At 44.3% G+C, this 13,497-nt stretch overlaps 1 protein-coding gene across 1 annotated transcript in view; it reads left to right on the top strand.

Moving 5' to 3' along the window:
- Tbc1d8-9 (TBC1 domain family member 8/9) overlaps positions 1–13,200 on the top strand; it is a 113,903-nt gene extending 100,703 nt beyond the window's left edge. Inside the window, exon 29 of the mRNA XM_065455940.1 lies at positions 5,255–13,200. Within this exon, the coding sequence (XP_065312012.1) occupies positions 5,255–5,488 (234 nt within the window). The 3' untranslated portion in view covers positions 5,489–13,200. The remainder of the gene's footprint in view (positions 1–5,254) is intronic.
- The last annotated feature ends 297 nt before the right edge of the window (positions 13,201–13,497 follow it).

Genomic DNA, 13,497 nt, shown 5'->3' with positions numbered 1-13,497 from the left:
AAGAAAGCAACAAAATCCCAATAAAGAAAGGCGTCAGGCAGGGAGATACGATCTCTCCAATGCTATTCACAGCGTGTTTACAGGAGGTGTTCAGAGACCTGGATTGGGAAGAAATGGGGATAAAAGTTAATGGAGAATACCTTAGTAACTTGCGATTCGCTGATGATATTGCCTTGCTTAGTAACTCAGGGGACCAACTGCAATGCATGCTCACTGACCTGGAGAGGCAAAGCAGAAGAGTGGGTCTAAAAATTAATCTGCAGAAAACTAAAGTAATGTTTAACAGTCTCGGAAGAGAACAGCAGTTTACCATAGGCAGCGAGGCACTGGAAGTCGTAAGGGAATACACCTACTTAGGGCAGGTAGTGACTGCGGATCCGGATCATGAGACAGAAATAATCAGAAGAATAAGAATGGGCTGGGGTGCGTTTGGCAGGCATTCTCAGATCATGAACAGCAGGTTGCCATTATCCCTCAAGAGAAAAGTGTATAACAGCTGTGTCTTACCAGTACTCACCTACGGGGCAGAAACCTGGAGGCTTACGAAAAGGGTTCTACTCAAATTGAGGACGACGCAACGAGCTATGGAAAGAAGAATGATAGGTGTAACGTTAAGGGATAAGAAAAGAGCAGATTGGGTCAGGGAACAAACGCGAGTTAATGACATCTTAGTTGAAATCAAGAAAAAGAAATGGGCATGGGCAGGACATGTAATGAGGAGGGAAGATAACCGATGGTCATTAAGGGTTACGGACTGGATTCCAAGGGAAGGGAAGCGTAGCAGGGGACGTCAGAAAGTTAGGTGGGCGGATGAGATTAAGAAGTTTGCAGGGACGGCATGGCCACAATTAGTACATGACCGGGGTTGTTGGAGAAATATGGGAGAGGCCTTTGCCCTGCAGTGGGCGTAACCAGGCTGATGATGATGATGATCCTCAATGTTTTATCGCATAAGCACTGGGGATCTGACCGAACATGTCTACTATGTATATACCGGTCCCTTGTACGTAGCATCCTCGACTACGGCAGTATAGTTTATGGTGCAGCTAGGCAGTCCTACATTAAGCTACTTGATCCAGTTCATGATCTCGGCCTACGACTGGCAAGTGGTGCCTACAGGACATCGCCTGTACAAAGTTTATACGTTGACTCCAATGAGCCTGCATTACAGCACCGCAGAGCACAACTTACACTTTGCTATGTATTAAGAATTCGGTAATCACCACGACATATATGCTACAACAACGTAACACAGGGCAAATCACGAGTACACTACACAAATAAACTGAACATGATTCGGCCACTCATCCTACGACACGAAGAATACTGTCAGACTTATGATGTTCCTCATGAAGCCCTGCAGGTTGCCGAAAGGCCACCACGATTGCCCCCGTGGTGCAGTTTTACACAGCTATGTGACTGGGCGCTAACACATGTAAAGAAAAAAGACATTCCACAAGAACACATAATACAAGAGTTCTGAGCTATTCAAGAAAAATATAAGAACTACACGGAATTTTACTCTGATGGCTCTAAAACACAAGAATATGTAGGTGTCTGGATCGTAACGAAAAATTGGGAAAATAGCATTCGGATAAATAATTTTTCATCAGTGTTTACCGCCGAAGTTTATGTGATATGGATGGCAGTTAAGAAAATTACTACCGACAAGCAGAAGAATGCCGTTATTTATACCGACTCGTTAAGTGGCCTTAGAGCTCTAAACTTAAGCTCCGCGTCTGAACTCCGGTGGCAATATCTTAAACACAGTATTTAACAAGAAATACGGAGGAACCATACGATTCTGCTGGGTCCCAAGCCATGTTGGGATAGCAGGCAATGAAGCTGCAGATAGAAACGCATCCATGGCAGCGCACAAAAGCGTAACACACATAACACTTCCATACAAAGACAGTATCCAAGCGATTCGTAAGGCACTTCGCGTAAGAATGGAAGTTGTGTGTAAATAACAAGTTACGTATGACTAAACCCCTGCTTCGCGAGTGGAAATCATGCATTCACCAAGAACAGTTCCATGAGGTTATGTTATGTCAACTTCAGATTGGACACACGCATCTAACACACAATTTTCTGCTTCGAAACAAATACCCACCAACATGCAAAAAATGTCATGAAACGCTTACAGTAACCCACATCATTATATCATATCCACACACTGAAACACAGAGGAGGAAATATTTTTAAAAATTTGTATCACTTGTATATACCTTTACACCCTGCCTTAATATTGGGTGATGATCCACTAGTGCCATTCACTAACTTGTTCGAGTTTTTAGATGAAACCGGTTATCTACATTGACTTTAAAGTAACGCAGCTATTGCTGCCTTAACATTAGATGTTATACTGTCCTGTGACTGGCACAGCATGGCCGTAGTTGCTTTTGCGCCATTAAACCCGAATTAACTATTTCTGGGGCATCCTGCATACAGTGTTATCTAGCATTATCTGAGGTGAATGTGGTTCATATTGCTACAAGCGTGTGGTATTTGAATGTTTGAACGAGGTGCGTGGGTGCCATCACTCAAGAGAAGAGGAGGAAGAACGAATTGGGCTTGCGCTGTGAATCTAACCGGTCAATGCTGGAACCGCTGTTGAAAATATAACCTGTAAAATAGTTGCTCATCTTACTGACTCGTCTTTCGCACAACACTGTGTTGGAAGTGGAACGTTCCCCGTCCTCGCCACGGAGCTCCGAAGCGGCCGCACAGTCATCATCTCAGCCATGGCTTCCAATGGAACCACCCCATCGCCACCTACACCTGCGGCACCAACCACAGCATACGTTACAGTTCCTAGTCTCCATGATCCGGGACATTCTCCGCCCAAAATGACGTTGGCATCGACGACAGGCTCAGCATGTATGAGCATGTTAGCCAAAGCCACCACTGGGACCCTACCATCATGCTTGCCAATGTGATCTTTTATCTGGACGGGACACCGCGTGTCTGGTTTCGCACCCATAAGATTGAGCTCTCCAGCTGGGACGTTTTCAAAGAGCGACTTCGTGACCTATATGGCAACCCGTCAGGTCGCCAACAGGCTGCGCAAAAAGAGCTTCCCACCCATGTCCAGTCGTCAACTGAATCATGTCTCCTACATACAGGAAGTGCTCGCGCTTTGCCGGAAAGTCGCCGAGCACATGACCGAGGTTGACAAGGTGGGCCACATCCCCTCAGGCTTTACAGGCATTTTCATGCCTTATCACGATTCTCACCAATCCATCGGTCTTGGACCACTTTGATCCGTCCGCACCTGCAGAGGTCCGAACCGATGCCAGTGGTTACGGGATCGGCGCTGTCTTATTGCAACGCCAACACCGACACGACCGCATTATAGCCTACGCTAGCCAGCTCCTGACAACTGCAGAGCACAACTGTTCGATTACCAAGCACGAATGTCTTGCTCTCGTCTGGGCTGTTTCAAAGTTCCGCCCATATTTACATGGCAAGCCCTTCTCAGTAATCACAGACCATCACGCGCTCTGTTGGCTTTCATCGCTCAAGGATCCTACTGGCCGGCTCAATCATTGGGCCCCCTGACTGCAAGAATATCCCTACACAGTGACTTACAAGTCGGGACGCAACATCAGGACACAGATTGCCTTTCTCACAACCCAGTCGAAGGCGTAACCTCTACGTCTGATACTAACACCGACGCCTGTGTTCTCTCTGCTTTTCCACTGCTCCATGTCGCCGGCGAGCAGCGCCGTGACCTGTCCTTGCGTTTCATCATTGACCGCCTGGAATTGTCACTTGCTGCCAGTTCCCTTCGCTTATTCACACTTCAAGATGGTGTACTCTACCACCACAACGTTCACCTCGACGACCCTGCATTACTCCTTGTGATCCCTAAACACCTTTGCTCGGCTGTTCTCCACGAACTTCACGACCTCCCCACTGCTGGTCACCTGGGTGTGTCACGTACCTACCTATGACCGGATCCGCCGACGCTTTTTTTCGCCAGGGCTTGCTTGCTCCTTTCGAAGATACATAGCTGCCTGTGAGAAATGCCAGCGACGCAAGACAGCATCGACGCTCCCTGCTGGGTACCTTCAGCCACTCTACATTCCCGCGGAACCATTCTTTCGGGTTGGTTTGGACTTACTTGGCCCTTTTCCTCTTTCTACCTCTGAGAACAGGTGGATAGCTGTGGCCATGGATTACACCACATGCTATGCCATCACTCGAGCGCTTCCTACAAGCTGCGCCACAGATGTCGCTGATTTTCTTCTACGCGACATGATTTTATTACATGGAGCTCCACGAGAACTTCTCAGACTGTGGCCGGGCATTCCTATCAAAAGTTATCACGGACATCCTGCAGTCCTGTGCCACGAGGCACAAGCTAGCCACGTCATACTATCCGCAAACAAATGGTCTCACAGAGCACCTCAATCGCACTCGTCCTTCGCGTAGCAATATCTCTTATATCCACTTTCTCAAACCTGTCTGTTGGGTTGTGCGTCATGGCTCAATGCTTAAGGGAATACTAAAGGCAAATATTAAGTCAAACCAAAGTGATAGATTAATACTCGAGAACGTCTAAGCATCAGTATTATCGCGGACAAAGCTTTAGTAATTGAGAAATTGAGGCACATGCAGGACACAATTTGAGACTCCCCCAGGACATTTGAGCACTAGCCCAATGACATAAGTGCTCCTCATTCTGTCACTAAAATTCAACCACTCGTAATAGAAAGATCCTTGCATTGCATTATAAGACGGAAGAAATGCTACTCATTATCACGTAGTGATGCGCTGGTTTCACTGGCTCGCGAAACTCGCACAAACTGCAAGTAGCAGAAAATGCCACGCCTATGTGCTGTCATGGTATGCCCATACGGACTGTGCCACTTGACCAAGAGCAGCTGCAGCGGTGAATCTAATACTCTCTCTCTGCTCAGTTTCTCTATGGCGTTTTGCGCTTGGGATTATGCTAAAGGGGTGCGGACCCTTCTAACACGATTTTCTCTTAATCTAACTCTTTTCTTGGCACGAAGCAAGTGCTCCGAGTTTTCTGTAATGGTATTTTAACAGTCCATGTTGACCTAGTAATTGCCTTTAGTGTCTCTTTAAGACACTCGTTAACATCGCTCGGTAGGGCAGGTGGCAAGATTCAGTTGCAATTGGTCGCCGATTTATGGGCTAGCGTGGCCCAGCGTCCTCATTGCTAATGCTTTGCATAGCATTGATTGCCACAGTGTCGCATGATTTTTTTTTTCCCTCCTTGCAGGAGACTCCCCGAGATGGCAGTGTTGCGGCAGCGACCGTGTCGTCGGACATATGGGACCAGCACTGGCACCTCAGTTTCCAGCAGTTCCGTGCGTGTCTGCACAAAGACGAACACCTGGCACACTTTTTTGACTCCAAGACAGCTGTGTCCGGAGCACTCGAGGCACTTCGCAGCAGCCGACTCCAGCAGCGAGCCTCCACCACGCCTCCGCTTACGGGTGCTGTCAAGGTCTGAAGAGGCTACGTCCCGCAGTGCCAAGTTGTGTCGGTACTGTGCCGAGGAGATGTGATGATTTGAACACTATAATGGGGACTGATCAGCAAGCGAGTGCTGCCAGTGTGCCATGATGCGCATGCCACTTAAAGAGAAAGGGTCTATAAATATTCGTCTGTACAGCAGCAAACATTGTTTGTAAATTGTTGCTGGCTATGACCTTGTTGACATGTTGCAACCTTTATACAGCACAACCCAAATACTGCAGCGTCACCTGGAGCTGTAGGAGTCCCAGCGCTGCAAGTCTCGTATGAGAAAGGAAGGCCTTGCAGCAGGTGACAATCTAGCTCCCACTTGCAAGATGCTCTGAAACGCCATGCTGCAGCAAGCTTTGAAGAAGAAAACAGATGGCTGTTCATTATGAACGTCCTTGCGTAGCTGAAGAATCTGAGTATTTGAACACAACTGCAAAACATCCCTGCAGAGAACATGTGTTTCAGAAGCATCTGGAAGATAAATATGCATGCATCTACACCCTATGGACAGGCTGGCGCTTTCTGTGGAACAAAACTGCAGGGCGCTGGTGAAATTAGCAGTTGGAGAGGATGACGCGTAACAGTTTGATTTCGGCATGGCTGTCCAGCAATGCTAAGAGGTGCATGCTTCACTAGAGCTGAGATCACTGTGAGCTCCAGTTGTCTGTACACCTCGGACAGCTTCTTCACTGAGGCAAGCTCTGTACTATGGCACCCTTGGAAGTTCAGTGAGACTTATCATTCTAAACTTAAGCTCCTGCTTCTGATATTCCTTTTGTGGCCAACTCCAGAGGCACGAGCCAAGTAAAAGGGGCAAGAAATCGCAAAACTGGAAATCATTTCTCATATGATTGTTAACCTGTTCAATGCTGAACCAAGTTGGAATTTTTCAGAAATTGTTACTGCGTTGCGCTGCTGGAAGTGGACTGCGGCGCCTCTGCATCACGCACCAATGCGCCATTTGCCGGATGAACATTGTGCGGATGTGCTCTTGCAGCAGCTGGAGAAAGTGCCATGGACCAAGAAGTGATTTCGCAGTGTAATTTGTGGGAGCTGTGCTCTGCTGGTGCCGTCCTTCGATTGAAGTTCTAATTTTTTTATGCACCACGAGAAAGATTGCCTGTATGAAAAGGTACCTTTTTGCGTTGCGTGGCCTGACCATGTTTATTGAAGCTCTGACCAGTATTGGGCTGCCTGCACATAGCAGCTCGCATTTCGGAATAGGCCACCCTAGGCCACACTGGTACACTCTTTTAAAGACTTACACCCTGTGTGGTGTAAAACTGCACCTATTTTCCACCCTTGTTGTGTGAAATTACACCCTTTGCGATGTTATCCCTTCTACATTGTAAAATTGTGCCTTTCGTGCTGCAACATTGCCATGCAGTGATAATGACCATTTCTGAGTGTGTTTGCTTTTTTATTCTCTTTAAACGCTTCTCGCCTTGTACTTTCTTCTTGAGGAAACAGTGGGATGCTTACGAGATGCATAGCACTACTTGCAGGAAAGTGACGGGCACACAGCGTTGATGGGGGGAAACGCGTGCATGAATGACAATATTGTTGCGTGGTGAAAATTGTTTCCCGGAGGGTGCAAGCTTTCAGACAATGCACTGTGTGGAAGTCACATTCTTGATTTATATCGGCATGTGGGGTTTTATCTGCACGATGTCTGCTCGCACTTTATTGGAATCTTAACCGGCATGCATTTGCCAACAAGCCAAAGCCATTATCACTTCTGCAGTGCTTGCGCCTGCTAATTGTTGCATGATCTAGAATCCCAATTGACGGAACTCTTTGAACTTGGAAATGACCGCATGAATTTCGAAGGCTCCTTTAGTTGCTCTATAATTCAGAAGACATCAACTCTACATAGCCACTGCATGAATACTTGTCTTCTGCCAGAGGAGCTGAAGGGTTTTCTTGTAATTTTCTTTCCTTCTTCTCATTTCTTTTTTTTAGATCTTATTGTGTTTCCATCAACCATAATTGACCGGGCGCCGCAAATGTCTGTTGTGGTTTCCTACATCACTCGCGGGCCGTTCAGCAATGTTTACTCGCTCATACTGCCCTATCTGTTGCCTCCAATACGGCAGGTACGCTGCTCAATTTCGCACATCTAGAATTCGACGTAGGCTGAATGATTTTGCTCATGTACGTGTGAAGTTTGTCAGTGGTGTCATAAATGCGTGTCATTGCATCCGTATTTTTGGTTGCATACCCTGTCTGTATCCGTTGAAGGGGGGGCCAAGGTGGCAGGCAACCCAAATTTGAGGAGCTTGTGGTCACGTACTGAGTGCTGCAGTCTTCTTAAAACATGGATAGACACAGCACTCCTAGTTATTCCGCTTCCTTGTTCACTCTCCTAATTGCTGCACCGAGGCATAGCATTTGACAGCAAGTCTTGTAACTAATACCATGTTACCAGTGCTACATATGGGGGCAAGTACTTTCCCATTTTGTCCAGGATATAATGCAATGTATGTACTGTCATGGCAATGCTAAACCTGGCAAGAAAAATGAATCGGCGGAAAGAAGAGCGGCACCATCTACAGGCGCAAGGGCAATACGCCTGTTGCTGGGCACAGCTAATGGATTGCACCACCATTGGTTGCACTGATAAAAAAATATTTCTTGATCTAGAAGCGTTGCAGATGTGCGCTTTTTATGTTTTCTGGGTAAGACGGGTTGATTACACACACAGACATGCATTGTTGGCAAAGTGCAGATTAGGACTCATTGGTTGGTACGGAAATATTACAATTAACGGCCTGAAAAGACACTTTGAAACAAAAGAGGCAAGTATGGTGGTGTCCTCGTCTCTCCAAGAGTGTTGTTCAATTCTGTTTATGTGCTGTTAACTGTAATTTAATATCTGCTAGAATGCACTAAATATTTTGCGGATCCTTTTAAGATTCACGGATGTAACAAGAGGAAAGGCTCATGATGGATTAGAAAGATTTTAAAGAAGAATAAAATGTATGTGATGTAAACAAGTAATGCATAGTGCAGGAATCGAGTTATCTTCAAAGCATAGTTCTGAATATAGTGATAGGTGGTTTCTCAGGCTAATACATAGAAAAAAAAATTTGCAATATATTTGCACAAATAGTGATGCTAGCTAAAACATCAAATAATATGATGGCAATGTTTCCTGTGCTTTACAGGCAAATCTGAGAAGAGAAATGTTTTTTTATGGGGTGGCATTTGTTGATCACAACAGCAAAGTTGTCATGGGATGAGCTTTTCAAAAAGAGGCTCGTGCTTTGTGGAAGAAAGTGCAGTGTTTACATTGCATAACACTCATTTCAATATAACAGCAGTGGCAGTCAGTGTTGCAATTATTTTTTTTTTTCGACAAAGCTTATACAAAAATGAAATTCAACACCTGCTACAACCCACTACATCTCTCACAGTTTATCTGATCAAGATTTCATTCAAAGCATCAAAGAATTTGCTGTCCATTGAAAGTGTATTTTGGCCACTAAGCACTGATTGAACTCTCGCGGGTCGAGCAGGTAAATTTGCTGAAATTAACTGTTTGGGTAGGGTGTTTAACAAAACTCAATGCCAAATGCTATGTCTGTGTAAGTTTTGAGCTCAAATCAGTTTTATTTTAACCAGGTTGTCAATTTTTTCGGCAGTGCTCAGTACATGACTCACTCTCGCTTGGAACTGTCCCTGCCCGCAGCTTATTTATTATCATGTGCCTGTTTCTTGAACACTTATTGCTTGCCTATATATTGCCAGGCTGGAAGATAATGCCAGGGACATACTTTGCATTATTACTCTGATGTGTGGCATGACATTGTTCCGCAATCATTTCCTGAACATGTTTCTGTCATTGCAGATCACACCACGAAAGAAATAATTGCACCACTTGCTTACATGTGGAAATGCAGAACCACAAGTGGCGTGCAAGTTCCCAGTTAATGTTAGTTGTTTGCATTCTATTACGGCCCAGAGGGGCATGGTTTCAATGCAGCTGTTTTACCGGCAGATTCTGGCCTTGCATTTTGACCGAAGCGCAAATCCTGACCTGTGCTGCAAAGCTGGCAAAAGCCACCGCTTTTTGTGACAGTGCCTGTTTGTGATGCTGCATGTGTTGATGAAGCCTAGCTGCGTGCTTTTTCGCATGTTTGGTAGCACAGGTTAAGAGACGTTTGCTTGTTTAAAAGCATCAGCAGAAGCCGTACTTGACCTTGCCTTTGCATATGAATGTGTGGTTACAGCAAACAAGCCTCGTAAAGTTGCGTGCATTACGTAGGTGCGAGTATCATGTTAACTGGTTATAACCAAGATGTTGCTTTCGATGCAGAAAGCAAGATCAAAGATGTCTTTGCCATGCATGCATTTGGCTTTTTAGGCACACACTTGTTACAGCTCACGTCAAATATTTTATCAAAAAGACTAGCACGGTCTGTGCACAGTAGTAAAAGACATGTTTATAGGCATATATTTTGTTATACGATACACTGAACATGTAATCTGTGTTCTTGTGCAGGAATTTTAACAGGACGACAAGTACAGTGCTCACTTAGGTCCGGCACGCATAAGCCAAGGTATCCTAGAAACTAAACCACATATATTAACAGTTATTAAACTTTGATCATGCATAAGCGGTCTATGTAAACTTACCTTTTATCTAATGTGTACTGCATTAGGAAGAACATGTCTAATACATGGCAACCAGCATTGCCATATTAACAAAGTTTATGTAAATCTTGTAGCAGCCATTTTAATCTAGAATTTTGGGAATCTAGTCATAATCAATAATGTTCTGCTCAAGCACATTTCTTCTTATTACTGTTATTTTTTTGTCCGGGTATTGATCTGGATTTCTATTCAACCTTCTGCAACTCTGCAAGCTGTCCCAGTGAGCACGCTTTAAACACCTTCAACCACAGTCTCGTTTAAAAAAAATTAAACTCTCCATATGCAAAAACCTTTGCGGCGATTCATCTCTGAATATCTGTGAATGTGAGCATTGTCAGTGAATGTATAATTGCAGCTAACCACAGTCAAACCTTGTTACGACAGTTTCAATAGATTAAAAAATACCTTCATTATATCTGGCATTCGCTATAAGCATGAATTTGTTGCGCACGGATAGTAGCAAAACATTCTAGGTTTACTTCACTATATGGAATAATTCACTATATCTAATAAATTGCATATCCATGTTTACTATATCGAAGTTGGACTGCGTATAATTGATGATTGCTCCACAATTGAGTTAGAATGTTACTTTTTACGTGTGTAGCCTGGATATTAGAATTAAATTAACCCCTCATTATAGTGAATTCATCTGGACGGGAAGTGGCATTCGTTGTAAACTGTACTTTGTTAGAAGCAGAGATGCCCCAAGAGAACCATAGAAATGCTTCCAGTGCACTCCAACGGCCCGGGGACTTGTAAAACACGTACTGAAGCATAACAGACTGACATGAGGAACCAACCAAAGCTTGTGTGGAACAATAAAATGAAACATGTGGTTATTTATTGGCCATTTTGTGAAAACTACAGAGCATTTAGGGCACGTTTCAATTATCTGTACATTTGTGTAAAAAAAATGTATCTTTCAACAGGACATCATTCATGAATGGGCTGCATATTTTGAGGTTTGGAAAGTACAACAGGGTAAAAAAGGTTGTCACTGGGCAAAATTGCCACACGATGACTTAGTAGATTGGGTGTGCACCTGAAAGAGATTTGTAGAACTCGGTTTTTTCGAACTGAGTTTATTCATCCTAACATTTTTTCGTAGGATTCAGTGTAGCACTCATGATAGATTTTAGATGAATTTGCACAACTGAAATTTTTCTTCAATGGAATTTCCATAAAGTGATGTTTTACTCTTTAATAAAGGAAAATTTTGTGGGAGCATGATCATTATGAGTACATAATAAAAGTGCTTCAGTGGGGATGAAATCCAGGCCCTCTTGATTTTGATCCTGACGTTGCACCAGTTGCATAATCGGGACATCTTAGCATGCACCAAGACCATTCAATCTTTCGTAATTCAGTGCACTGTTTGCGTGCACTGTACCGCATCGCATTCCAGTGGTTACAACGTATGACGGTGGGGCATTCCATGAAATAACGCTTTGATGAAGGAGCTCTACGTAATACCTCTTCCAGCTAAATCACTGGCTTCTTTCCTCTAAATTTTTCCCACAGGCAGCATTTGGTGGTTGATTAGTGGCGCAGCAGTAGTCGGCTTCATTCACTGTAGACCAGGTGTTCACATCATTTTTCACAGTACCAGAAAGTTTGAAATAGCGATTTTCTCATCAGAAGGGACAGGGGCGCCATCAGGGGTTTCCTGTCCTTCTCATTCTGAGTTCTCTATGGTGAGCGTTTTGTCCTCTGGAACAGGGCTGAACGCCATCCCTCTCACTCAAAAAATTCTGTTTTTGATGCAACATTGCCACAAGCAGCACACACCTCTTGACTCATTCTTGATAGAACAAGCGGCGCATACTACATTGAAACATGTTATGCAAAATTCAGCGCATAGTGCAAGATTAGAGTACAGACAAGTCGGGGGTTTAATTTTGAAGAACAGAAGTTTTATTCTAGGTTGTTTGCTTTCAGGGATTTAATCACCTTTCATATATATATACACCTTTCATCAGGTATTGCATGACTATCAGTGAATGCACTAGCATCCACGAGCAACAGCATTTCTGGCACGATGCCAAGAATGTTGACGTTCTGAACAGTTCTGTAAAAGCTGTCATCCATCCAGGTAGGCCACGCCAGTGCGTCCAGGGCTAGTCATGCAAAGTCTCGCAAAAGGGATTGACAAGGACTGCAGCCTATGTTTACAGTGTGTTGTTGACACAACATTCAGTGATGTCGTGACAAATTGTGTGTGATAGCAGCGATGAGAGAGAGAGAGAGCACGCTCAGAGGCATGCACAATTATCGCCTGTAACGCTGCAAGTGAATGCTGCAACGATCAACCTTGGGTGGCTGTTTTTTGTATGCTAAATACTTTCTCCACTGAAGCAGCGGTGCAGCATTTTCTTAATAGTTTGGTGCAGCAACAAGTTTTTTTGCTTTTGAATTTAAAAATGGGTGTTTCCTGTTACATCAGGCCAGACTGTACAGTCAGCCAGAAATGTTTGCAGGGGCACAGGATTTTCAAAGAAGCTTGATTCCCTTGAAGCCCAGGCTCATAGCCCTTAATTCAAAGTGTCAACCTGCACAGTGATCCATTAAAAATTAGAAGCGCCATGCATTTACAAAACTGAAATTCATATTTGTCATAGAACCTGTGTCCCGTAAACTTATGTGGATCACTGTACATACAAGAACAAGTATACGCATGTAACTGTGCCCTGCTTCGCCTCCTCACTTTCACTGGAGGGATGAGGAAATGCTCAGAGGTGGTGTCGTATATAGGAAGGCTTGTGCATTCCATGCAGCATTTGTGCACGATGTTTTCACTGCAGGCATGCGCACTTGTTGACAGTGATGCTTTGTGTGTTTAGCAGTGTTGTTGATGGCCTTGTTTGTTGTGCTTTGTGAGGCAAGCAGTGCGAGAGGGAACAGTTGATTAACACTGAGATGCTATTTTCATGTTACTGGCACTTTCCGTACTGCTGATCACCTCTCTTCTTACAGTGGTCTACCTTCTGTACATGTTCTCACACAGTCTTTCTTGAATATATGTTGGTCTTTCCTTGTGAAGCATTTTTCATTGCATAACTAGTAAGCTGATAGCACTACATCACAATGCAAACGAGTTTGGGAACTGTTATGGGTGACGATGGGACCACTAGAAACCACTTTTGGTTCTGTGAGCGATGATCGGATTTTTTTTTCTTGGACAAGCTTGTGCTCTGTTATATCTGTGTCATTTTTTTCTTCAGTCCTCTTAAAACGGGTGAATATATACTCTTTGCACAACTCTAGCATGGTTATTAAGATAAGTTTGTTTCTGCTTGCATGTACAATGAGTAGAATCTGCAACACTGAAACTGGCTG

The sequence above is a fragment of the Dermacentor albipictus genome, chromosome 8, assembly GCF_038994185.2.
Source record: "Dermacentor albipictus isolate Rhodes 1998 colony chromosome 8, USDA_Dalb.pri_finalv2, whole genome shotgun sequence".
NCBI classification, from domain to species: domain Eukaryota; kingdom Metazoa; phylum Arthropoda; class Arachnida; order Ixodida; family Ixodidae; genus Dermacentor; species Dermacentor albipictus.
This window is presented reverse-complemented; position numbering and strand designations above follow the sequence as displayed.